We start from the raw sequence: 27,230 nt of genomic DNA on the forward strand, positions 1-27,230 counted from the left end.
GCCTCATGCACATAGTTGCCACCAAAAGGCTTCAATTGTGATGGCGTGCAGTGGGTTGATACTAGCACCTGCTTGCCTAGTTAATTCACAGTGGTGACAGCGTGGAAAGGGAGGTTCCCTGCCTGGCCCTTCCTATCTCCTCTCACAGAGTGGAAATGGCTCCCAAGATTCCAAACCCAGTCTCTCCTGCCTCCTACTACGCTACTTTAGATTAATGAAACTACAGGGAAACTTTGGGCTCCAGCAGCTTCCTTCCTGCCTCCTGCCACTTAGTTAATTGAATGTATGGAAACTCTGTACTATATGGCTCTCAATCTGACTGGAGGATGAGAGCATGAAAACCCCTAGGAGAAATCAGTGGTGAGAAGGTATTTGGGGACTGGGGTAGGGAAAATTCCTGAGCCTATGGAACTGTGTCATTTAAAAACAAAACAAAACAAAACAAAACAAAAAACTGACTTCAACCATGCAGTGCAGTGGCTCCTGAAGTGCAGTGGGAGCTACTGTGGCCAAGCTTGGCCAATTAAGATTCCTCCTGATATCCTCCACTTGCGTCTGCTATCATTTCTCTTGCACTCTACAACATAATATACTTTTTGATAATCAATCCAGCTATGATTGAAACAAAACTCCAGCAAGCAGTAAAACTCATGACAAGCCTCCTTAGTAGTAATATACTTCTGGTTATCTAGAAACAGTGTTTACTGGGAATTTTTCTGCCTTGATTATTACCTTTTAAATTCTTATTTTATTTTCTTTTTAACAAAGATCCATGATGATGCAAACAAAGCCTGAAACTTCCTCAAGGAGGATCCAGGGGAATGTATTTCAGTTTCTCAACTAAAGAAAAGGCACACAATAATCACAATATGTGATATAGAGGAAAGAATCACTAAAAACTAACCAGGAGCAGGGCTAAGTGTTTAGCCTAATGCTTAAAAATACCACTTAAATGGTTCATGCCACACACTGGTATGCCTGGATTTGATTCCTGGCTCTGGCATCCAACTCTAGCTTCTGGCTCAAGTCACTGGTTCTCTGAAGCCACGTGGAAGACCCTATGGGAGACCCCAACTGGGCTCCTAGGTCGCAACTTCAGCCTGACCTAGCCATGGCTATTGTGGAAATTTGGAGAGTGAACCAGCAAAGGGGAGCACTCATATTTGCTTGCGCACATTCTTTCTGTCAGATAAGTTTCTCTAAAGCACTGTGGGAAACAGTCTCTACAAACCAGATACAGTATTCCCCTGAGGAGCAACCACATCTGACTATCATAAAGTCTGTGTAGCGTGTGTAGTGCACATTTTCTCCAATCAGTTCTATATTGCTGATGGAGAATCAGGAACAGCAGAGAGAAGTATCAGGTCCCAGGCTTTGTTATCATAACACAACACCCTGCTGCCATTAAAATATCAGTTCCAAATGGTCCAGTACTTTGTCAACCTGCGGCATCAGACAGAGGACCTGGAAACCACATGAATACTGCGTGCACGTGCACACTCACCTCCAGTCACTGCTTGCCATGGGCATTTATGCTCTTTATGAACAAATTCCAAGGACTGAAGAGGAATCTTTTCTTTAAAGGGCCTGAATCTCCTCCTCTTAGTAAGCTTCCTTTAAAGAGTCTTATCGCCTGGCCTATCATCTGCAACCCTAGCACAGAAATTAGTGTATCCAATTCTTACAGGAGAGTAGAAATTCACAGCAGTGACCAATATAGCAAAAAAATCTGAGGATCAGAGAAATGAACCCTGGCAAATTTAGGACAGAATTCCTTCTCTCTATGTCGGGAACCTTGTACTAGGAGACAGTATACTAGAAATCCTCAACAATAGACCTAAATGTTCTAGTTCCTTCCACAACCACAACATGCCATCTCTTAGCACACCTCAGGACCTTCAAAGAGCCAACTGTAAAAAACAGAGCAGTCCAAATGACCATCCTGTCAGGTGAATCATACTCAAGTTTCTTATTATTTCAATTGGCTAAGGTATAAGATACCAAAAATTTATGAAAAATAGAGTTAAAAGATACATATTTTGATGCAAAAGTTTTTGAAATTCATGCAAATATTTTTTTTTCATGCAAAGATTTTTTTTTTTTTTGTCATTCGGTGCACTTTCCACAAATTTTTTTGAAGACCTTTCATATAATGCCTGCCCTTTAGGGAAGCATTTTTCAATAACCACAGACTTAATGCTTATTTTCTGTAGAAGTAAAAAGCACAAGAAAGTGAAAGAAAGGAAGAACACTTTTCTATGAGAGAACACCGAGACCCTTGTACTCTCCACAGCAAGCCATTAAGACAAAAGTTCCTTCTGCTTCCAACCTGTTCTTTTGGTTTGATAAAAGCATAAAAGACAGAATGACCTAACTGTAGCCCACAAAATGTCAACCACATTTATCTTGGTGCCTTCACTGCCCCCTGAAAGCTCAAATAATTTTTAAATAGAATTTTCTCTGAACTAAGAATTTTAAAGCCAAAAGCAGAACAGGAGTTGACTACATGCTTCTGGAATAAATTCCCCAGGGAAAATCTAAATGAAAAGTTTCATGTTTTTTTTTTTTTTTGCGGGGGGGGGTGGAGTTCCTCAGATTCCCTTTAATAATCTACCTTCTATCATTTGATTATAATTGTGAGGTTTAATAAACCACAATTCTTTTTTTTTTCTAAGATGTATTTATTTTTGTTGGAAAGGCAGATTTTCAGAGAGAAAGAGAGACAGAGAAATCCTCCATCTGCTGGTTCACTCCACAAATGGTCACAATGGCTGGAGCTGAGCTGATCTGAAGCCAATAGCCAGAAGCTTTTTCTGGGTCTCTGACGTGAACGTAGGGTCCCAAGGAGTTAGGTCATCCTCTGCCACCTTCCTAAGCCACAAGCAGGGAGTTAGACAGGAAATGGAGCAGCAGGAACAGGAGCAGGAACCCATATGGGATCCCAGTGCTTGGAAGTGAAGGATTAGCCAACTGAACCATTGTGTCATACCCTCAATTCTTTCTTTTCAAAACCCAGTACTAACAATAGCATTCATATTGAAAACTCCATGAGTTCAGGATCCATGTGTATATTCCCTGCTGTTGTATCTTCTTTCTCCCAGCAGAGCCTAGAACAGTGGCTGATGCACAGGAGTTTACTATATGCTTCATGAATGGATGAAGACTAACAATAACCACAGCAGACAATGTGTCAACCCCATTCCGAGCACTGTGCACACTTAAAATAAAAACACAAGACACAATTGCAGCACTCACTCTGATGGCAAACCAAATTGGTATGACATCTCAGATCACACTAGCTAAACAGAATTTGGTTTAGTCAGTCTTTAATTGGAACTCCTTGAGGAAAGTGTAGGGAGACCAGCTTAGTATTCACTTGTGAGGATAGAGAAGAGGCAAAATACCCCACCCACTCCATATGCTACAAGAAACATATTAGTTTTGCCTTTTAACTGAGAGTATCACAAGGGTAACTCCTAATTCTACTTACATCCTTTTCATTTAATGTACTTCATTTCACTGACCTAAAATGATGCATTTAGTTTCAGAGTGCCAGATTATCAAGATTTATTTGTAAGATCATAGGACCTCAGAGCTGGAGGGAATGAATTCATGGGTAATGCTGTGAGGTCAAAAGGACTGAGACAGAGCTTTAACATAACAGTACAAAGAACAATTCCAGAAGCCTAGCAACATAATTATAATTTAGTACTGTCTCTCAACACCCCCAGAATGCTCTCAAAAAATGAAGCCCCCTGGTAGGATTACATCATTTGTAGGAGCAATGGTGAAATGAAAATGGAAAGCCTCCACCTACCAAGCGATCTGCAGAAAACATGAAGTCCCCTCTACTGGCTGTTCTAAAAAAAAAAAAAAAAGGTATAGTTTTAGTAAGATTAAAACTTTAAGGTAAATGTTGTTTAATGTATATGGTAACACTAATAGTAACACCTACTGCATACCCAAAGTGTAAATGCATATATGTACAGGCTATTGCTGAAATAAGCTTTGTTTTAAAATGAAATTTAAGGATTTAAGTGGGCTAAATTGATCAATATTACCAGAAATTTTTGTTTCTTACCAATATTACAGATAGGAATTGAGAAGAGCATTCAGCTCTCCCCCAACCCCCACTGAGGTATCTGAGTACATATAATTCAATTAGAAGATGAATAAATTTCCCCTGAAAGGTGGCAGCAAGTTTGCAGTTCAAGTGGAGAGGAAACTTTGTGGTAAAAAAAAAAAAATTATAATTTGGGCTGTCAAGGTGGACATGTGACCCAGTGGTTAACACACTATTTTGGGGCGTTCCATCCCGGAGCACCTATGGTTCCAGTTCCAGTTCCAGCTCCATTCCTGATTCCAGTTTCCTGCTGATGTCCAGCCTAGGAGGTAGCAGGTGATAGTTGGGCTCCTGCCACCCATGTGGGAGATCTGGACTAAGTTCCTGGCTCTTGGCTTTGGTCTGGCCCAGACCCAAGCTGTCATAGGAACAGATGGGAGAGATGTTATGTCTGTCTCTCTGCCTTCCAAATATCATTTTAAAATAAATTTCTAGCATTTAAAAAGCAAAGTAAAGTTTTCAGGGTCTCCCAGTCTTCCCTCCATATTATCAAGACAAGTAATCCATCTACTTCATCTCTAATCCTTTATGAATTTATGATATAGTATATTCTCTATTTTTCCTATCACTTCCAAGCATATATAGTCTAATTTCCAAGATTAATCCCTAGATCTTTCTGTAATTTTCCAGTCAATCCTTTGATTTCCTTGAGGTACCCAGGGAATAAGAATCTAGGGTGGCACCTACCTATAAACTATTAACCAGCCAAAGAAGGAATGTTAAAAGACTGTTGATTAGGGCAGCCATTCTGGCTTAGCACTTCAAACCACTGCTTGGGACTCACAGCCCATGTAAGGGGTCTCTGGGACGCAGTCCCAGCTACTCGGCTTGCGTTCCAGCTTCCTGCTAATGTGCATCCTGGGAGAGAGGACATGATGGCACATGTACTTGAATCTCTACCACCCACATGGGAAACCCAGAACAAGATTTAGGCTCCTGGCTTCAGCCTGGCCCAGCGGTAGCTATTATAAGCATTTGGGAAGTGAACTGGTAGATGCAAGATATTTCTCTGTCCCTACTTTTCTGTTGCTCTGCATTGCAAATAAATATAAATGCTTTTTATTAAAAAAAAAGTGAACTTTAAAAATGACTGCTTTTATTCTGTATGTAAAAATCTAGTACTGTTTCTTCTTTCATGAAAAGTTAAATGATTTAATTAAAAGGACTGATTTACAGTTTATGTACTTAAAAATCCCATCTGCCTATCCAAAGCATACCAAAAATATTCCCCAACATAACATCAAAATGCCATATGCAAGCACATACCACATTAGTATACCATTAATCACCACTCTTTCTCAAGCTGCATTTGCTTTCTCTAACATGGAAAAGCAGTGAAATATTCCTGACACAAATGGCATTAGGTTTCTTAGAGTAATCACAGCTCTAGCATATTACAGATATTAACTCTAAAAGACAGATGATATTTGAGCAACAGCAAGAATATGGGCAGTGTTATTTATGTATAAATATTCCCTAAACTCAGAAAGCTATCCACACTTCCCTAATGGGGAGGTCTTCTAAAAGTTCATGAAAAATATGTATTATGGGGGGGAAAAAACTACACATGGCTTTCAAAAAAAATTTGAAACCAAAATAAATGCCTCTTTTTAAATTCTGTTTTTCTACAGATGTATTGAAGCAGCCTTGCATGCACAGAGAGCCCATTTAAAAGGCTCTATTACATATACTGTGGTTTTCAAATGCGACTGTGCTATTACACCAGCACCTTTCATTTCTATAATTAATCTTCACAACATGCTTGTCAAGGAAGTAAAAGCAGTGAACTATTTAAAAATATTGAAGCCTACTGTTTTGCTTGCTAAATCTATACAAACTTGTCTAGGCAGCCAGAACTCAGTTTTTCCAGTAGGGAAAAAAGTCTGTATTCATCTTAAGGAAATACCTGTGGTATGTCTTGGGAACACTTACAAAATGTTTTGCTTTGCTTTGAATTTCTGAACAGTTACATATCAATTTATTACGCAGAAAAGTTAAATTAGGTGAAGTTGTCAGAATCAACAAACCATTCCCTTAGTTTGGAATCAGACATTTTAACACCCTTCAGATAATCTAAAAAAAAAACAAAAAACAAAAAACAAAAAACAGCCTCAGCCAATAAGCTTTAATAAGTACCTTTTCCACAATCCAAAAAGGGAACTACGAGAACTGATCTTGCACTGTCATTTTTTTGACAGCTATTTGACCTCCAATTAAAACAGCCACTGTTCCAAGTCACTCCACTATGAACAGTAATTACCAACTCACCTCCTGCTGCTTCAAACAGACTTCAGACCCATACTGTTTACTTTAAATCAATTTAGAAATTAAAGTAAAGCTGGAATACAATAAGTTGATTGCATTTAAAAAAAAAAATCCCCAGCGGCCTTCAATATCACATTGAAATCCTTAATATTGTTAAGACCAGAGGCTTATAAACCAGATGATTACTTGCCAGATCAATCAAGCTGTTCGTGTTCTCTGAACCTCTACTTTAGGCTCAACACTGGGCTAAATTATTTGTTAATAAAGATGTTTTCATGTATACCAAGCTGTGGGTTTTATTCACTCCATACACGTCATTTGGCACCACAATCCTATTCACTTTTGTCTCAACAACAGTAAAAAGAAAACACTTCTACTGGAAACAAACCCATGAAAGACACATCATCTTCTATAAAATAATGCTCTCAAGTGAAATCCAAGGCAAAATGATCACAAATAAACACACACACACACACACACACACACACACACACATACACACACATCCCTGGAATATTCTAAAATATATTTAAATAATTCAATAGCAAATATTCAAACAAACAGTAATATCCAGGTGCTCATAATCCAAAGCATGAAATGTAATTAATGTTAAGCCAACATCTTTTAAATTCAACAAACACTAAATGAGTTTAATAATGTAGATCAAACCGTATCCAAGAATACGCTTCTCCTGATACCCTCCCCCCACCCGTCATAAACGTGTCATACACCTGTAGCAACAAGATGAAAGCCAAAGGCAGCCATTTTACAAAATGATCTTCACACTGAAACAACAAAAGAATGAGATTCATGCTGGAAACCAGATCCTCATTTGAATATGTGGACTTAGTAACCTGACTCTTTCCTATTTGTTAAGAGAGATTATTTAAACAAAAGAGAGAGAATGATTATTATAAAGCACTTTAAGACTTCAAGACAGACTGCAGCAAACGTGTATATTTAAAAACACGTGTGCTTCACAGCAAACTCAAAGCAAGATGAAGCTGCTTAAGAGTGTTACCAACCTTTCTTTCAAAGCCTAACAGAGATTCATTTGTCATTCACAAGATGCAGAAATATAAAAAGGACTTTTTATAACATTTAAAAAATGAGAGTTCAAGTGGGGATCCTCTCCCGCTCCTCTTGTTAGGCTGTCCTGTATTTCCAGTGCTGCTGCCGGAGGACAGCCTCCCTGGGACAATTTCAACTTCAATAGTCACAGCAGAAATGGTCATTTAATCATTCAACTTCTTCCTGTACTCATAGTAACATCCCATTTTTTAAAATTCTCTTTATTAATTTATTTTTTACTGGAAAGGCAGATTTACAGAGAGAAGGAGAGACAGGGAAAGATCTTCCATCTGCTGGTTCACTCCCCAAGTGGCCACAATAGCTAGAGCTAAGCCAATCTGAAGCCAGGAGCCTCTTCTTGGTTTCCCACGTGGGTGCAGGGTCCCAAAGCTTTGGGTCATTTGCTACTGCTTTCCCAGGCCACAAGCAGGCAGCTGGATGGGAAGCGGAACAGCCAGGATATGAACTTACACCCACATGGGATCCTGGCATTTAGCCACTAGCTGAGGATTTAGCCACTAGGCTATCACACAGGGCCCAACGTCCCAGTGGTTTTTTTTTTTTTAAAGCCAAAAGCTTTTTAACAGCTGTATATATGTTTATATGTGTGTATACAGATACTTCAAAAAGAATATAAACAATAAAAAGTCATTTTGATGCCAAAAAAACTGGAATTAATGCCTAAAAAAGGTCTTTAAAATGTTAATGGAAAATGCATATTATGAAGAAGTTATATGTGTATTACAGGGTCTGTTCCATCAAAATAAGCTTCTTTTAATACTATTTTCCTTGAATTTATGAAATACGCTTGTATGTGTGTGTATGTATCGCAAATTCATGAAGACTTATTAACAAAGTTCTTCTGAAAAGGTCAAGAAATTGCACTGGATATCTAACACCATATTTTCTCCTTCATTCTCACTGGCATCATTCATTAAGTTATCTTGGTGCCAAGTATTAAGCACTTAGGTACATTATGTCATCTAACCCTCACGAAGCCCTAAGGGGTACATTCTACAATTATCAACAGCACTTTAGCACTGAAAAGAGTGAGGCTCACAGAGGTGAAGACTTTCCAGGTTCTCCCACTCTGAAGCTCTCTGCTTCTGACTCCCTAAGTCAAGTCATTATTTACATTTTGCTCTAATAAGGGAGTGTTTACTTAGAAGGTAGCCAATTTTTAGATGTATTTTTATATTTCTCCCCCTGTGAATGAAATTGGCATGTACATACAAGGCAAACAATGAAAATATGAAATCAAGAGCCTGGAGGGCAAATAAGACATTGAAATGTTTCTTTTTGAAGAGAAGCTTTTATAACCTAGTTTGTAAAGAATATGTACGCCGTTTAAGCACAGACAAGAAACATTCTTTCCAAAATGATTAAAGCAAAATCGCCTGATTCGTACCTTAACATGAGTTAATTTAAATCAAATCCTAGTAACACTAAATTAGATGTGCTTTCAAAAGTTTAAACATATCAATCTTTCTTCAAGACGATTATACGCAAGGATTCCTCGCAGCATTTGGAATAGGGAAGTTGGAATCAGGCATACAACTGCCAGATTTAGCAAATAAAATGACAGGATGCCTAATCAACTACACATTTTTAAAAAACGATTTATTTATTTTTTTATTGGAAAGCCAAATTTATAGAGAGAGAGAGACAGGGAAAGATCTTAATCCACTGGTTCACTCCCCAAGTGGCCACAATGGCCGGAGCTGAGCCAATCCAAAGCCAAGAGCTCTTCCTGGTCTCCCATGCAGGTGCAGGGTCCCAAAGCTTTGGGCCGTCCTTGACTGCTTTCCCAGGCCACAAGCAGGGAGCTGGATGGGAAGCAGGGATGACAGACTGGCGACCATATGTGTTCCTGGATCATGCAAGGCAAGGACTTTAACCACTAAGCTACCTCATCGGGCCCTCAAATACGTATTTTAAAACCATATATCTACACAGCACAGCTGGCTGGTGGAAAGAAATATGACCCGGTCTGGCATAGACCCGTGGGTGGCACGCACCAGCACAACAGGATGTGCAGATGGAGGCTGGAGGAGACGCTGTTGCCGCGGCCCCCAGGGCGGCGCACAGAGGACTTATGGGACATTCGGCTCTCCAATGAGGAGACCGGTGACGGGTACATAGGGGACCCCATTGGTCCAAGGGGTTCTGGAGATGGAGACCTGGAGAACCCAAAGGCACGGAGCAGCAGGTCACCCTCTTTTTACTACTGCCCTCTTCCGAGTCCCTGTCAAGCAAAGGTGAGGGCTGGAGTCCAGCAGTCGGTGAAAGGATTCCCGGTCATGGCTCTGAGAGTGGCCCTGGGACCTAGAGCGGCAGCCTGGCGATGAAGATTGGCGCAGCCAGCAGAGGCACGTTTTTGTCCTGAGCGAGGCTGGCAAGCCCATCTACTTGCGGTATGGGAGCGTGGAGGCGCTGTCAGCTACCATGGGGAGGATGACAGCTCTCGTGTTCTTCGTGCAGAGTGCGGGAGATGCCATCCGTGCCAGCTATGCTGAAGACTACAAGCTGGTAATCCTGCAGCAGGGTCCACTGCTGCTGGTGCAAGTGTCCTGGACTCCTAAGTTGGCAGCCCAGCTACGGGGAGAGCTGCTGGCCGTATAGTCCAGATTGTGAGCTCCTTGACCCATGCGAGTGTTGGCTCCTATCTTTGCACACAAGCAGAACTACGACCTCCGTCTCCTGCTGGCTAGCTCCGAGCACACTCTGGACCAGCTTCTGGACAGCATGGAGAGGAATCCAGGGGCCTTGCTCCTGGGTGCTGTGCACTGCATGCCCCTGGCTCACCGTTGCAGGAAGCCCTCGGCACACTATTCTACTGCTGTACAGCACCTGGGTTGGCACAGTTTTGGCGGTTGGCTGGGGACTGCAGCCCAGGAGTGAAATGTGCTGGCAGAATGCCAGTTGGAACCTGCCAAGTTGCAGCTGCTGCTGGACTGGATGGGCACCCCAATCTTTGCAGTCAGCAAGGTCTGGGCTCCATGTACCTGCCCCGCTTCAACCCTGATGGTTTCTTCTACGCCTGCATGGCCCTCCTGGATGCCATGAACATCTGCTTGTTGCTGCTCAGCATGCTCTGTGAAGCCTTCTGTGCCATGGCCACATGCCGATGCTGGTGTTTGGTCAAAGATGGCATGCAGATCCTTGGTGCCCAGCATGCTTTTGGGAAGGCTGCCAGCTTCTCTAACACCCCACCAACCAGTGCACCTGCCTACATCGTGTGCATGCTGGGGGGGGGGGGGGCGGGAGGCCTGCAACACTTACTCTGTAAATCACTAGACATCCCTGACCACCACTGCCAGCTGCCCCAGTTCACCAGCTCCAAGCTAGAGGCTCCATACTACAGAGAGGAGGAGCAGCAGCAGCTATCAGACTTGGCCTGGGGGACCTCCAGATTTGAGCTTTACACCTGCCTTAGCCCCCTGGTAACCAAGGCAGGTGCCATCCTTGTAGTGATCAAATTCTGCGCTGGCTGTAAAAAGAAGACCACCTCTTCATCCGTTACTTGCCAAGTACTCCACATCCCCAGCCACCTCCACAGACCAAGCTTCCCATAATGGCTCATTCACTGGACTGTGAAATAGGATGCTCCCAGACAAGACAGCACTGGGAGTGACCGCCTGTGGCCTTTGCCTCTGTGTCTGTGATGCAAAGGTGGGAGGGGTGTGTGTCTGTGGTCAGTCCCAGTCTCTGTGAAGTCCCAGCTACAGGTGGGAGATGGGTAGCAGCAACAAGGCACAAGGCTGCTGTCCCAGTGCCCTCAATGCACTTCTCTCTTGGGAGGAGACCTTTCTCTGCCTTGCCTCTATTTGGATGATATTAACAGCTCCTGTCCAGGGGTGTCCCCTCTGAAGCAGCTTCAGGGGCTTCCTTGCTCTGTGGATTCTCAGCCCTGAGTGTGCAGGGCTGGGCAGCATCTCCAGAGTGGCCCCCAATGCTTCCGGTATTGACTGTAGAGTCAGAATCTGTGTTTGCAGTCGGCCTGAGTGTATGCTAAAGAAAACATGGGAAGGAGACCTAAACCAAGTCCAAGGGTACTCCTTTGCCCTTCCTATCCTTCATAACCCTAAAATGATGCCCATCAGCGCTAGCCACTGCTACCGAGAAGGTGGCCTCCAATGTCTGTGTGATGCAGGTTGGGTAGCACCTGATTTCACACACTGGCTGGCATCCAGAATTTTTACAGAGGAGAGATGCACTTAGTATCTGAGGTTTATTGTATTCATTATGAAAGATAACCTCTCACAGGCTCTTTAATGAAGATGTGTAGTGAAAGAGACTTAGCTCACATGAGCCACAAAGCACTGCACATTTGTCCTCGGGTTTTGGCACCTGCATGGCACAAACAACCTAAACAGAATCCAGCCCCCGAAAAAACACACTCCACTCACCCCACCTCCACCCCTCTCTCTCACTCTGGCCCCAAGACTCCTGACTCCGGAGCTCACAATCTTCCCTCCACAACCAGTCAGTGAACTCTGATGTTGCCCTTGTTTTTCTAACCTAGAGTGTGGCCTCGTGACTGCACAGGTGTACCATCAATCCTCACCTGCAGGTCTGTGCACGCGCACAGCAAGCACCTGGTGCCTCCGCCTGGGTCAACAGCAGGCACGAGCTTGCAGGCTCTGTTTTTCCACCCCACCAGCCATTGTCCGCAGGGCTAGCGAGGCCCTGCTAAAACATACTCAGGAAGTTGGAACATCACCGGGAACCATGGACGAGGCAGAACGTAGTGAGCACTAGCAAGCCACGCTGTCTCGAGCAGAGGAGACGGAGGGGGGATTTGGCCCATGATATTGATGAAATAATGATAGCCCTACCTTAAAAAGACTAAAGGGGAGCAAAACTTTTTAACTGTTCTGAGGTAAAAATGAGTAGCCTGCACACACTCTTAGCACCTAAGTTACCTAATATCAGCTGTACTGAATCTGTTGCTTAAGATTTTTCAAGTAATAAATTAAAAAATCATTTATTTGAATTCAAATTTAATTGGGCATTCTACTTTTAATCTGGTAACTTCCAATTGAAGAACAAAAAAGAAATGGATTAAAATTCAGCTCTAATATATTTTTGCTTGTTTTTGTTTTTTAAGCCATAGGTTAAATGGAAATAGAAGATTAAAGTTTTTCTGGGAGGTTTAAAATAAAAAGATATTTCATTTAAGGTTCATGCTTAGCAAAAGATCTGAAAACATAAACTCTATTTCCATAATTACTTTGTTTCTGTATTATCATTAAACAATCAGGGTGGATGCTTGGCCTAGTAGTTAAGACGCTGGTTGGTGTGCCTGGCTCAATACCCAAGTCCAGCTCCTGACTCCAGTTTCCTGCCAATGCAGATCTGAGGAGACAGCTGTGATAGTTCAAGTAATTGGATTTTTGCCTCTATGGAGACCTGGACCATGTTCCACTTTCCTGGCTTCAGTGCTGACGTGGTATGGGGCCATGACAGGCATTTGGGGAGCAATCCAGAAGGTGGGAGCTCTCTTTTTGTCTTTCTGCTTCTCAAATAAATAAATATTAAGATAAATAAATAAAGGGGCTACTGTTGTGGTGCCGTAGCCATATGTTAAGTCAACACTTGTGATGTTTGTATCCCATATCAGAGTGACAGTTCAAATCTTTTCTCTGGTTCTGTTCTAGCTCACTGTTACTGTGCCTGGGAAAGGAACAGATGATATCCTAAGTGCTTGGGTCCCTGCCGCCATGTGGAAAATCCAGGTAGATTTACAGGCTCCTGGCTTTGGCTTGGTCCAATTCCAGCTATTGTGGCTATCTGGGAAGTGAACCAGTGGATGGAAGCTCTGTGCCCTTCCCTGATGTCACTCTGCCTTTCAAATAAATGAAAATAAGGAATAAATAAAGGATAGCCCCTAGAGGTTCTGAGTGTATGCTGACAATTTATAAATGAATTTCCTTCTCCTTCCTTCACCTTCAGGGAAAAAAAAAAATCCCTAGGAAGCTAATTCAAAATGAAAAGCTAAAAACAATTAGCTTTTACTACCTGCCAGGTGCAAGTCATCAAGGCCACAGCTCTTTAGCACCTTCTTAATAAGCTCATAAAATAGAGTGGTATTGATGACTCACTTGCAGCTCAAAGCAAAGTTTAATGTAAATACTCAAATTCAGGTAGAAAACAAGGGAAGCTATCATTTTTCTCCTAACATTAGGATTGCTACATCCATGCCCCTATACACAATGCTGTGTGTCAGAGCTGACTTTCTGTCTTCTTGGGGTCCAGTCTAGCTGGTGAGAAATTATTAGGATATGCCTAATAAATTCTCTAGCATTTGTGTAGCTGAAAGATTTGGCTCCCTTCCTTCTACCCCAAAAAGCCAATCAGAAAATTCACACAGGAAAGACATAAAAACCAAAACTACACCCATGTTTTAAACAATGAACAAGTGACAGTTGTTTTTTTTTCCCCTGTGGTGGGCATTTTGGGTTTGTACAAGTTGAAAGTAAAAGTTCTGTGATTCCTCCAGTCTTGGGGTGGTGTCCAGCCAGGCTCCATAGGCAAGTTCAGTTACCTGTTACTGTATGGAATCCTTGGCTTGCTCTTACCCCAAGTCCAAAGCCAAGTAAATTACCACACAAGGGAAACTGGACATTGCACAGGGACTGTGGTGCTATCTGAGAAAATACCCTCTCCTATGGCGTTTCAAAAGCTGCAAATGGTCAGGCTGCGCCTAAGACATTGCAAACAACCCTGAAATAGGGAAGTTGGAAACTTGTATTTTAAAAAACCACAATCAGAAAGGACTTCACAGGAAAGGACTGCAAAGCTTTGATAAAGAACATTACGTCATTTAGATGACTCCAGTCCTATCAGGCTGTTCACATTAGGATTGGATAGGATGATCATCCACCCTGAAATGCATTGTCACCAGCTTAATAAAATTAAAGTGTGTGACAGGGGGCAGCATAGTCTCAGCAAGGTAAGATGCCAGCCACCTCAATGGCAGCATCTCATGTAAGCCCAGCTTCAAGTCCTAGCTATGCCACTTCTGAGCCAGCTCCTACTGGGAGCTCCCAGCTGGCCTGAGAAAGCAGCAGACAATGGCCCAAGTGCTTGGGCCCCCCAAGCCACTGAGAGACCTGGTAGAAGCTCCAGGTTCTTGGCTCCAGCCTGGGCCCCAGCCCAAGCTATTAGTTGCAGCTATTTGTGGAATGAATCAGAGGATGGAAGGTCTCTCTCTCTCTCTCTCTCTCTCTCTCTCTTTCTCTCCTCTCTATTAACTCTGCTTTTCAAATAAATTTCTTAAAAATGAAAAAAAATTTTAAGTCACAAATTGCTTAACTGTCATCCAAGCAGCCTGCCAAGGCCATGCCAGAGCCCCGCTAGGACACATATATAGGAAACATTGGATGGAAGATCTTTCTGCCTTTCCTTCTCCCTGTAAATCTACCTTTCCAATAAAAATAAGCCTTTTTGAAAAAGATGAAATAGTTTAAAAAAGATTTTAAGAACCATTCACTAGCTCATAAAATAGCTCTAATTCTAATGTTTCAAAAGACAAAAAGAAAACAAAAACTTGGGCAGGGAGGATGATCTTTTAAATATACTGCACTGCCTTGAATATAAGGTCATGAACCACGTTTCAAACAATGAAAACAAGGGAAAAGTACATTATTCTCACATTTTGCTAGGGTTAGTACGTTAAGGAGGCAGGAAGAGAAAGATGTGTGGTTTAATTCACTGCAACAATAACAAAACCAGGGAAATGAAGGTGTCATTTCTTTTTCCAAGTTCTCCTGTGACCCACGCATAGATGGCTGAGTAAATTACTTGTTCGTTCTGTGTTTAGATTACTGTACTCTCCAAAAGAGAGAAAATCATTTCCTTGAAATTCAGTAACAATCAGTATATTATGGTTCAAATACTGAGCACCATAACTCCATTTGAAATCAGTATAGTCTTCTCAGCTTTGCTTTATATATATATATATATATATATATATATATATATATATATAGGAAAGCACTTTAAACTGTGGGAAATGTGATTAAGGTATGAGTTTATCTTGATGCAAAACCGGTTTTCCAAAATATATAAAAAATGTATATTGCAAAAAAAAGATGTTTTTGCATAAAGATACATTCATACCTTTGATTCCATTTTTCCACAAGCATTCTGAAGTACCCTCTAATATATACTACAACATGGAGTCCTGCTGGCTCAATCCCCACTTGCCTATGCCTAAGTGAATTCAAAGCAATTCCCTTATAAGATACATGCTAAAGACCAGGAATAATAAAAACAAAGAAAAAGCCCCAAGTACTCCAGTAATTTTTATTATCAGACAGCTCCTCAGTACACATCTATACTACCACATCAAAGAAAAAGTAGCACAAGAAAAAAAAAGACAGGGAATGAAAAGTGATGACACTTGCTATAATTTAGGCCTATGTAAATACAATTGCTTTTACCACTGGCAAACTATTACCAGTCCCTTAGAGGGGCAGAAACAGATTTTTTTTAAAGATAAAGAAACAGAAAATAAAACCTCTGTTAACAGGTTTAGTTAACAAAAAATAAACCACTGTTCCTAATCTAAATAGATACATTAGCAAAATTGTAGTCTTTTCATGTTATATGTAAGCAGCAAAAAAATTTCCAGTGCTTTTCAATATTGATTTTCAAAATAAAAATGTGAGTTCTACAGGACACATTTCAAGATGTTTGCAACAAATTTACTTTAAGTCCATTTTCTACGAACTTTCTGAGATAGCTTCAAATTTTCAGCTAAAATCCAAACATGATGGTTTGAAATGTTTTAAACAGGCACAGCTCTTCACAGTTTATAACATTTTTTTGTGACAATATCTTGTTTTGGCTTTCCAAGAGCCTTGTGAGCTGTTACTAACATCTTCATTTCATAAATGATAAAGTTGAAGCAGCACAGAGTTGCTAAACATCTAGCCTGAGATCACTCCCCTGAATCCTACTGCCTCCTTCCAAACTCGGGAGGAAAAAAAAGATCCTACTTACATCTAGGTTTATGATATAACCAAGGCTTTTCCAAGTAATGAAATTTAATCAAGTATGAGTTGATACTGTCATATGTAAATGCCAAATACCATGCTGTCTCCAAGCTCTACAATAATGGTTTACGATATCATATCCTTTACAAAAGCTAAGGAAAGCAGAGAATCCCTACCCTATTAAGAAAAGGTACAAGGGAAGGGATTTGGCTGAATGGTCAAAAGCCAGCAGGTGGGATGTCCATATCCCTTATCAGAGTGCCTGGACTCAAGCCCTGGGCTTCACTGCCCAGTTCAGCTTTTAGCTGATGTGCACCCCGGCAAGCAGCAAGTGATGGCTCAGGTAGTGGGTCTCTGCTACCCAGATGAGGGACTTAAGATTGAGTCACCAGCTCCAACCTGGCTCAACCCCTGCTGTTGGAGGCTTTTGGAGAGTGAACTGCAGGATGGGAAATCTGTCAGTCCCTCTTTCTGTCTGTCTCTCAAAAAAAGTGAAATGCACACAGACGTATATAGCAGCATTACTCATAATCATTCATAATAGCCATAGAGTTGAAATCATTCAAATGTCCATTACCTGATGAAAAACAAACTGCAGTATAGCCATATAATGGGATATTATTCAGCCATAAAAGGAATGCTACATATTAATTTTAATAACATGGATTAACATTATGCCAAATGAAATTAGTCACAAAGGACCATATATTCTATGATTTATTTTATACAAAATGTCCAGAATAGGCAAATCAACAGATAGAAAGTATTACTTATCTAGGGCTTTGGATGAGTTGGAGGGAAAACAGAAAGTGATTGATAATGGATATAGCATTTCTTGGTGAGGTCATGAAAATGTTCTAAAGTTGGTTGTGATGACAGCTACACAACTGTGAAAATATTTAAAACCACTGAATCATATATTTTAGATGCTGAAATTGTATGGAATGTGAATCATACCTCAATAAAGATGTCAATGTTGGCAATCATTAAAATGCACATGCAAACAGAAGCTCCCAGATAATTTCTAAGAGATTGCTAAAGTCCTGAAAACAACCTATATCAACAAGGCCCCAAGATCCAAGATTAGTAATTCCTTTTTCACAGAAAGAAAAAATTGTTCTTATTTTATACATAAGCTTTATTTAAACTACCTGTACAACTATAAATGTTATGGTTCCTATTTGCTAAATCACTGCTTATCTGTTAGAGCACATGATCACAGTAGTTTGCAATAGTGATTAAGAGTATTTAAATAGTTTCACAAGTATAGTATTAATAAATAAGAAGAAAGCTCCATAATCGAGCATCTATTTTTTAAAGATTTATTTATCCATTTATTGGAAAGGTAGCATGAAAGAAAAAGAGAAAATCTTCCATGTAAAGGTTCACTCCCCCAAATGACCATAACAACTGGGCCAGGCCAAAGCCAAGAGCCAAAACTGCACCTAGTTCTCCCACATGGGAGACGGCAGCCCAAGCACCTGAGCTAATATCTGCTGCCTCCTGAGATGCACTAGCAGGAAACTGGATAAGAAGCAGAGTATCTGGGGCTCAAACCAGCACTGAAACCAGGATGCCTGTAATGGGTTTCAGCTTAAGTGGCAGCTTAATCTGCTGCATCACAATGCAAGGCATGGTTAGAGTTCAAAGATGTAAGATTTCAGCCTTCAAGGAACTTCAAACCTAATAGAAAAGATCAATATATAAAAATACATAAAATGGGGTTAGGCATTTGGTCTAATGGTTAAGGGACATCTGACTTCTCTATCAGAGTGCCTGGGTTGGACATGGGCTCTCCTCCTGGCGTGAGTTTCTATTAATGCAGATCTTGGGAGGCAGCAGTGAAAGCTCAAGTTCAAGTTCAGATTCTTGAACCTGGATTGAGTTCCTGGCTTTTGGCTTTGAGTCCAACTAGGGTCTGTCTATTGCTGGCATTTGGGGAGTGTACCAGCAAATGGGAGTCCTCTCTCCCTACCATTCTGTTCCTCTCTGCCTCTCAAACAAAAGTTAAAAACAATTTAGAAGTTGGAAGTAGGTATTTGGCCTGGAAGTTTAAGATACCATGACAACTACATTTCACTTGGCTGGCTCCAACTCCTGAATCCAGCTTCCGGCTAGTGTGGACCTTAAAAGCAATGGTGATAGTTGAAGTGGTTGGGTTCCTGTCACTCAGGTGGGAAACCTGGATCAAGTTCCTAGCTCCCTCCCAGCTGCAGGCTTTGGGGTGGTGGGCCGGGGGATAAGAGCACTTATATTCTCTCTCTCCCTCTCTTTGTCTCTATCTATCTCTATCTCCTGTCTCTGGTAAATAGATTTTAAAAGCAAAACAAACCAAAACTCCAACCTAATAACAGCTTTCTAAAACACCTAACAAGATAGAAGGTAAATCTTGCCTATCAAAGGCCAGGGAAGGAAATTAATTTGCCACCTGTGATGCCAATATTCCATAAGAGCACTGATTTGAGTCTCAGCTGCTCCACTTCCAATCCAGTTTCCTGATATACATGTATGAAAGCAGCAGAACACGGCCCAAGTACTTGGGCCCCTGCTATTCAAGTGAGACACCTGGATGCAGCTTCAGGCTCCTGACTTTAGCCTGTCTCATCTCTAGCCAGTTGGGAAATGAACCAGAAGATGGAAGCTCTCTCACTCTTTGTCTCTCTCCTTTTCTCTGTCACTCTTTCAAATAAATCTTTATTTTTTAAAAAGGCCAGGGGAAGATCAGCCAGGAAAAATATTGAAAGAAAATGTTCTCAGAGCAGGTATTACAGAACAACAGTTTAAGTTGCCACTTGTGATACATGTATCCAAATTTAAAAGTATCCGGGAGCACTTCCAATCCAGCTTCCAGCTAAGTGGCTGAGAGGCAGCAAACAATGGCCCCAGCACTTAGATTCCTGCCACCCAAGTGGGAGTCTGGAATGGAGCTCTTGTCTTCTGGCTTCAGTGTTCCCAGCCCTGACTGTTGTGACCTTTTGAGAAGTGACCCATGGAATGAAAGATATTTTCTCTACATCACTGTGCCTTTTCAAATAGATATATAAATCTTTTTCAAAATTCAAATAAAGAAAGTTTTCTTGGCAGAGGCACAGATGCAAAGTTGAGTTTGATTGTGAATAGACAGAGTCAGAACAGGCATAACAGAGATACAGGGAATTCTAACTGAGAGTAGAAGCAGGGATGATTCAGAATTTATCTGAGGAACCGTATGAGAGGCTTTGATATCAAGCCAATGATTCTGGAGTTTATTTGATAGGTTGGGGGGAAACGAAAGAAGGCTGCTGAGTATGATAGTTACTAAGTCAGAGCTGTATATTTAAGAAGATTGATTGTACAGTTATGTGTGGGTGGGTATGGAAGAGAGAAAACAGCAGGCAAAGAAACAAATTAGGGGCCTATTGAAACAGTATGAGAAAAAAGTTACCAGGGTCTGATTAAGGAAGTGGCACTCTATCAGTCAGTAGGCACTTTTCAAAGATCGAGGCATGGCCTGCCACTGAAAACAGGCTATTCTGACAAACTGTAGCTACTCAAAGTGTTGCCAATAAGCCAATTATAATTCACCGTGGCACTCATTTCTCTTGAGAAAACCCATCTACAACACAGGAATTAGGGAGTCCTTAAAAAAAAATTTTTTTTTAAATTTATTTTTATTTGAAAGGCCAGGGCAACAGAGAGAGAGAGAGCTGGAGAACCAAAGATTGAGAGATTCTCTATCCGGCTAAGTCATTCCCTCAAAAGCCCAGCAGCTGACCCAGGACCAGGCCAGGAGCCAGTAACTCTATCCGAGCCTCTCACAGGGTAGCAGAAACGCAAGCACTTGAGCCATCAGCTGCTGCCTCCCAGGTAGTGCATTAGTAGAAAGCTGGATCTATGGCGACACCGGTACAAGAACCAGACATTTACTTTCAGCATGGGGATATCCCTAGTGGTTCTGTGTCACAAGCTCACCTGGGACTCCGAGAAATTTCAGAAAGAAATTTCTAGCACTCTAGTGTGAAGTTCTAGCTGCACTGGTTTGAAGGATCACAAATAGTCAAAGGCTCCTTAAGGTTCCCTTTGCTCTGTTTACACTAAGATGATATTGATAAGAGCTGGATGATAAGCCTTCATGTGACCAGGTAACCATGAACTTCAAGATCCTAGCTCCAATGATATATTTACCGTAGCAAACATTAAAGGGTCAGAAGGGCACTAGAGTAGGATAGATTTTTCTTGAAATTGTTTTATTTCATAATTTGTGAGCCTGAGGTGATCAGTGATAGAACCTAAATTCAGTTAATAACCATAGATTTACCACGTGGACAGGAATGTGCAGATTACACTAGGGCGTTTACCTGCCTAGAATGGGTGAGAACGCATTGCTCAGAGACAAAGAGGCCCCAGGCTACCTCAAAAGGTTCCTCCCCTCCACAAAGCAAAAATTCAACCCGGAAACTAGGAAACAGAGGGTTGGAGGCTTGTGTCACATGACACCCCCAGTCCACACCCCAAAAGAAAAGGCCCTGCCCCAGTCTCCAAAGATCAGCTAGCCAAGGCCAAGAACACTACCCTGTTAGCCCTTTTGCTTCCGGTCCCCGCCCACCTCCGGCAAGACCCTCCAACCGCCCTTTCTCTTTGCAACCTCCGCTTACTTGTCACGGATGATGGTCTGCAGTTCCCGAATCTGATCATTCATAGGCAGCAACTTAAGCTGCGGTCCGATCTGCCAGGAGAGCTCAGTGTCCACCGGGAGGGAGTCGCCGACGAATGTGTCCGAGTTACTACCATCACCCGTGCCACTGCTGTTTTCTGAGCTGAGGGTGGCATCGCTGCGGGCCTGAGGGTCCCTCTCGGCGGGCACGCTACACTCAGTGTCCTCCTGGCGGAGAGTCAGCTTGGCCATGGCGGCACAGCTTCCCCCGACATAGTCCGGGGTGTGTTCGTCCAGCCGCAGCAGCTCAGGATTTAGGGCTGAGTCAGAGACTACTTGCTGGGTTTGACAGGGCAGGGAGTCTGGGCACTGTAACTCCGTGGCCATGCACGGGGTCCCGGGCTGTCTCCGCTGCTACCGAACCCTAAGGAGAAAAGAGCAGGAAGGGGCCCAGGGTCGCGGGTCTTTCTGGCAGCGTCCCCCCCTCCCCCCCGCGAACCCCTAACCCCACCTGCCCTCTCACCCCTAGGCCGCCTCCGGTTTCCTTTCACACGTTTTGTCCCAAGCCCGCCCACACCAGACGTAGGCTTGCTCGGCGCCCAATTGGCTTCTCTCCCTGCCACTCTGGGGAGCGCTGCCTGTTAACCCTTTGTTTCACCCCTGCTGCATGGGTTCCTCCACGTAGCCCTGCCCCCGAGGCGGCTAGGCCAGGCACTCCTGCTGTTAGGTCTTTCCGGAACACCCCAGGGTTTGTGTTTATTAAAAAGTTGGGAGATTGGTCGAATCGGGAGACGCTACCAGTGGACGGGGGCAACAAACGACTTGCACATAGAAAGCCAGTCGATGTCACGGGGCAGGAAAATTGCACCTCAGGGGCTGCATCTTTAGTTAGCTTATCTGTGTAACCTAAGGAGGACGTGAAAATGTCTGCAGGCTGTGGAGCCCGTCCTCACCCATACTGTTCGACAACCGGCGGCAGCTTTCTAAGTGGGCTTGACCGCCAAATCTTTCTCTTTATTGGTTGGGCCCAACAATTGACAAGTGCGTGTTACTATGGGGATTCTGCAGCATTTCAGATCTGCTCTTGTTTTCTTTTAAATACGTGGGGAAAAAATGCAAAAAAGAAAAGAGAGGGAAGAAAAAGAGGGTGTCTAGGGCAGTACTTCTTAAACATCATGTGTACCAGCATCATCATAAAGCTTGTTAAAATTCTGGTGTTACTGGCTCACTTTTGAAATTCTAACTCGGTATACCTGAGAGGGGACCCACGAAATCTTTAACAAGTAACCTAGTAATTGTGACTGTTTTTCTTAAACGGTCTTTGAAACTCCCTTTTCAGGGGGCTACTATGGCTACCATCTGACACAAGTACCTGCTAATTCTGCTCCTCCTTCCCTAAATTATCCGGCAACATTTGACAAGTCTTTTCTCTCTCTAGGACTTGACTTTCCCTATCTATAAGCTGGCATGCATTAACTATTTGATCCTTGGACATCTTCCCATTTTTTCCTTCTATAATTTTACTTCCCTAAAGTTGATTCTTAGATTTTTCTTCTTCCACACAGGAACATAGCCCATACATACAAGGGTTCTGAAATATCCAAGTCATAAGATGAGGGAGTATCCAGGCCTTTGGTGAGACCTGGACCTGGCTCTGTTTCCCATTATTTGTTCTTCGGGGTTTGTTATTAGTAATATTTCTCTCTCTCTCTTTCTTTGCTTTGTGCCTGACCCTTCAGTTCTGTAGACTATTAGCAGCAAAGAGTTTCCATTTGATTGGATGACAAAGCCTGTGCATCTTTTCACCTAGTCCATAATGAGAATCAAAGAGTCTCTGGGTTTAAAAGCTGCATCTGCTAACTTGAAGTGGGCAGGAACAATTGAGTGGCTAATGTACCCCTGAATAAGGGGAAACACTGAAACGGTAGTGTATCATTAACAGTAATTTTAATGCCATGATAACTTGAAAATCACATTGTAAAGACATCCTGGGACCGAAACCACTACAGCTTTGTCCTGTGTCTCCTTTGACCAGTGGCCTCATTCTCAATGCCACAGAATATGAATCAGAATGATAACATTGTCAGCCTGTCTTCTGCTTGCACTCACATGGGGAACACTGATGCATACATTTATCTGGATTAACCATTAGCAATTAGCAAGCCTACTTATCTTGTCAGTTCCACTTTTTAAGGCTCTTAAAGTGTAATTCACCATTGATAAATAGTAGTGACATCTTGAGTTTTATAATTTACAGAATTTCATATGCATTACCCATTTACAGATAGTATTAGTGTAATTCCTTTTTCTAATCTGAGTTATCCAATTCACATATCCAAAAATGAACAAAGCTAAGATTGGAAACCTAGTACTTTTGAAGAACCTCAGTATCAAAATTCCAACCATTTGCTCATTGCTACTAAGAAACTGCATGACCTTACAGGCCAAACGGCCTATGTGACCTTTAGCGAACTATGTGACCTTTAATGAATCAAGGCCCACTTAAGTCTGGTTATCTCACAAGTGGCTCCAAGTAATTAAGTGGGTGCTTCCCTTAGTTGCTGGAGGCGTGGGCTGTCCAGCCAAGATAGGTAGGGAATGTGTGGTATTTCCCCTCACCTTGCAGGCTGTTGTGAATTGCCCCTTTTCAAGCTATTGTGGACTGCCCCTATAAAAACCCTATGAATGTTCTGTTGGGGCCACACTCCTGGTGAGGGGTATTGGTCCTGGCTGGCCAGCTGGCCGGTCAGTCAGCCAACTACCTGCTCTCAACCAAGAACCCAGGCTTGGATGTGCTGAGCTTCAATAAACCATCCTTGTGCACTTGGATCAACTTCAAACTCTTGGTGATTTCTTTCTTTTTTTTTTTTTTTAATTACATTGCATTATGTGACACAGTTTCGTAGGCTCTGGGATTCTCCCAGCCCCTCCCCAACCCCTCCCCCCTTCCCCCCATGGTGGATTCCTCCACCTTGTTGCAGTATTACAGTTCAAATTCAGTCAAGATTCTTTCTTTGCAAACATGTATCAAGCAAAGAGTCCAGCATCTTATTGCTCAGATAAATTCAACGGTTTCTTGGGGAGATCATCTCTGGTCTGAAGGCAGAGCTGGCAGAATATCATCCCAATCAATTATAAGCCCCAACACAACATCAACAACAATTTACAACATTATGGAATTATTTGACATGGTATTGATTAACCAATATGTTAAAAAAATGCAAGTTCTTAACCACATCCTGTGGCTACTTCATTGACATTTCAATTTTAGTTTATATTCAACCGGCTGCTATACACCTTAAAATGGCTATAGGGTACTATTCAGCTGTCTCATGTCTATTTTCATTTTAGTACTTAGCAGTTTATAGTGTTGAAGCATAATTTTGCTGATCTTGGCAGATTTTAGGATAGTCTAAATTGGGTTATAACTCTAACAAGGCATATGTCCACAGTTGAGGTGCAGAACAGTTTTAGGAGGGGTGTGCCGAGAAATCTTCAATACCTTAGTGAGGAGTAACTAATCTTTGTGTAAGGTATGTGTGAGTCCACGCTGACCATTTTCTGTCTGGTTCTAAGCTTTCCTTGTTGTTCTCTGTCAATCTATTCTAATTTTGCTTGTTTGTCTTTTTTTGGGGGGGGGGGCAGCTCCGGAGCGACCCTGATGGTCATTGCAAGAGAGGGTAGGGATCCAAAGTTGGAACTAAGTAAGGACCAGAGAAAGCTCCTCTCCCGAGTCCCAAAGGAAATTTACTGTTCTGTTTCTGTGGACCACTCAGGGTTCCTGGCCATTGTTCCGATGACCTTGGATCCTGTGAGGAAGGATTTGGGCTTCTTCTATCCCATTTGGTAGATCCAAACGGGGGTGGATGACCTCAGATTTCTCAGCCTCCAAAGGCACTCCAATTCCCTGTGGTCTCCTTGGCCTCCAATTAGGGTGGGGACGCTCAAGTATGGAGGAAGGTGAGTGGGACAAGTGTTTCAGTTTCTTTTTTTGCAAGGGGTGGGGAAAAAGGACCACTCCTTGCTGTCAAACCACACAGCACCCGGGGATGGGAGACTGTCTTTTGATGAATCCTTTGAAACCCCAATATGGACAAAAATATTCTGACGGTGTTGTTACCTGAGTGGTTTTGATAGTTTTGAGATGTTGTTGGTTTCATTGCACTAGGGCTGAAAAATCTATTGGTTTACAAAGTTCACCTTAGTGCATCCACAGATACAGGAACATGCTGCAAGCTTGGCCAGGAGAATTGTTCAACCTGCTCTGCTTTCCATCCTCTAACGAGTCAACATCTTCTGCTGGCCTAGTTCATCATATCCCCCATGTGCATCTGGGCATGCTGTCCACTGCATAGGCATCAGCAACTGAGAAGGTCCAGTTAAAATATATGCATTCCAAGGTTGAACCACATATCTTGTGATTTTCCCTGTGGCTGGGGTCTGAGTCCAGGCATCTAGCTGAGGATTCTCCCAAGAAATCTCCCAAGGGGTGACCTCAGACTTCACTGTTGTATGCACCAGCCAGTACAGGGTCAGGTTTGGTCCATCACCTCCACTAGCCAATGCATATACAGGTGGATGCAACTGCCTGGTCAGCTCCACCCCAGTATAATATCTTATGCAAACTGATGGGTACTGTGTCCCTGGGAGTCCAGCCCAACCAAGTCCAGCCTGCCACAGACTGGGTCTGCCAAACTCGCCACTCCAAGCAACCCACAGAATGGGAGAAGATCTTTGCGCACTACGTAGGTGATAGAGGGCTAATCTCCAGAATATACAAAGAACTAAAAAACAACCAAAACACCAAAACAAACAAACTACTCGAAATGGGCACAGGAAATGGGCAGACGTTTCACAAAAGAACAAACCCAAATGGCAAACAAACATATGAAAAAATGCTCAAGTTCCCTGGCAATAAGGGAAATCCAAATTAAGACAACAATGAGGAACCACCTAACGCCAGCAAGGATGGCACACATACAAAAAACCACCAACAACACTTGCTGGCAAGGATGCGGGGAAAAGGGAACCTTACTCCACTGCTGGTGGAGCTGCAGGTTGGTACAGCCTTTATGGAAATCAGTATGGAGAACACTTAAACAACTCAAAACCTGCATGTGACCCAGCAATAGCACTCCTAGGAATATATCCAAAACACCTGCTACATGAGAAACCAACATGCACCCCTATGTTTATAGCAGCACAATCAATAATTGCAAAGACTTGGAAGCAACCGAAATGCCCATCAACAGAAGACTGGATAAGAAAGCTATGGTTCATGTACTCTATGGAATACTACTCAGCTATTAAAAAAAATGCAGTTTTTTGTGGCCAAATGGGCCCAACTAAAATCCCATTATGCTAAGAGAAATGAACCAATCCCTAAAGGTTAAATACCACATGTTTGCCTTAATTTGAGATGAAAAGATGTCAATCTGGAAAATAGTACCTGTATATTGTAATATTATTGCAATCTCTGACAGCCTGTATCCAATACAATAAGATAAGCCATTGTAATCTATAAATCAACAATTAGTGTGAGTCAGACTGCTTATGATCTACATCAAAGACTGTAAAACCTAAAACACTCTTAATACCCTATGTTACTCCGTAATGGGGAGGGAATGCAGAGAAATATTCCATCTCCCTAAAAAGTGTGAGGAAGACATGAAATATAGCCTATCAGGATCAAATCTGGTAACTCATAGACAACAGACTCGAGTCAGCACTAGACAATAGTAAAGCTACACAGGCATAAGGGGGGGAATTGGGAGCGATCCTGACAGCCTCTTAACAGGAGGTCGGGCGTATGGAGCAGGGGGAGACCCCAGAGTGGAGCAGGGGGACAGGAGGAGGCTTGTATCCCAACCCTGAAGACTCCCAGATCTTCACCAAGGACTATCAGTATGGACACCAAGGACTACATCCGAACTGCCAAGGAGACCACAGGGAATAGGAGCACCTTCGGAGGCTGAGAACTCTGAGGTCACCCACCCCCATCTGGAGCTTCCACAGGGGATAGAAGAAGTCCAAACTGCCATGCAGAAACCAGTGTCATCGGAACGACAACCAGGAGCCCTGAGCAGTCTGAGAAACAGAAGAATAATAAACTTCCTTCGGGACCAGGGAGGCGAGC

At 42.5% G+C, this 27,230-nt stretch overlaps 1 protein-coding gene and 1 pseudogene across 1 annotated transcript in view; one reads left to right on the forward strand and one right to left on the reverse strand.

Moving 5' to 3' along the window:
• The window catches only part of UPRT (uracil phosphoribosyltransferase homolog), a 31,433-nt gene extending 9,775 nt beyond the window's left edge, over positions 1 to 21,658 (reverse strand). The window contains exons 1-3 of the mRNA XM_040999742.1: positions 21,618 to 21,658; positions 21,096 to 21,518; positions 3,818 to 3,860 (exon numbers count right to left, since the gene is read on the reverse strand). Of these exons, the coding sequence (XP_040855676.1) occupies positions 3,818 to 3,860; positions 21,096 to 21,481 (429 nt within the window). The 5' untranslated portion in view covers positions 21,482 to 21,518; positions 21,618 to 21,658. The remainder of the gene's footprint in view (positions 1 to 3,817; positions 3,861 to 21,095; positions 21,519 to 21,617) is intronic.
• Positions 9,490 to 11,056, forward strand: LOC121169435 (annotated as a pseudogene).
• Positions 21,659 to 27,230: the final 5,572 nt, after the last annotated feature.

This window comes from Ochotona curzoniae, unplaced genomic scaffold (genome assembly GCF_017591425.1).
Source record: "Ochotona curzoniae isolate NIBS_2020 unplaced genomic scaffold, NIBS_Ocur_1.0 scaffold_1852, whole genome shotgun sequence".
In the NCBI taxonomy this organism is placed as follows: Eukaryota; Metazoa; Chordata; class Mammalia; order Lagomorpha; family Ochotonidae; genus Ochotona; species Ochotona curzoniae.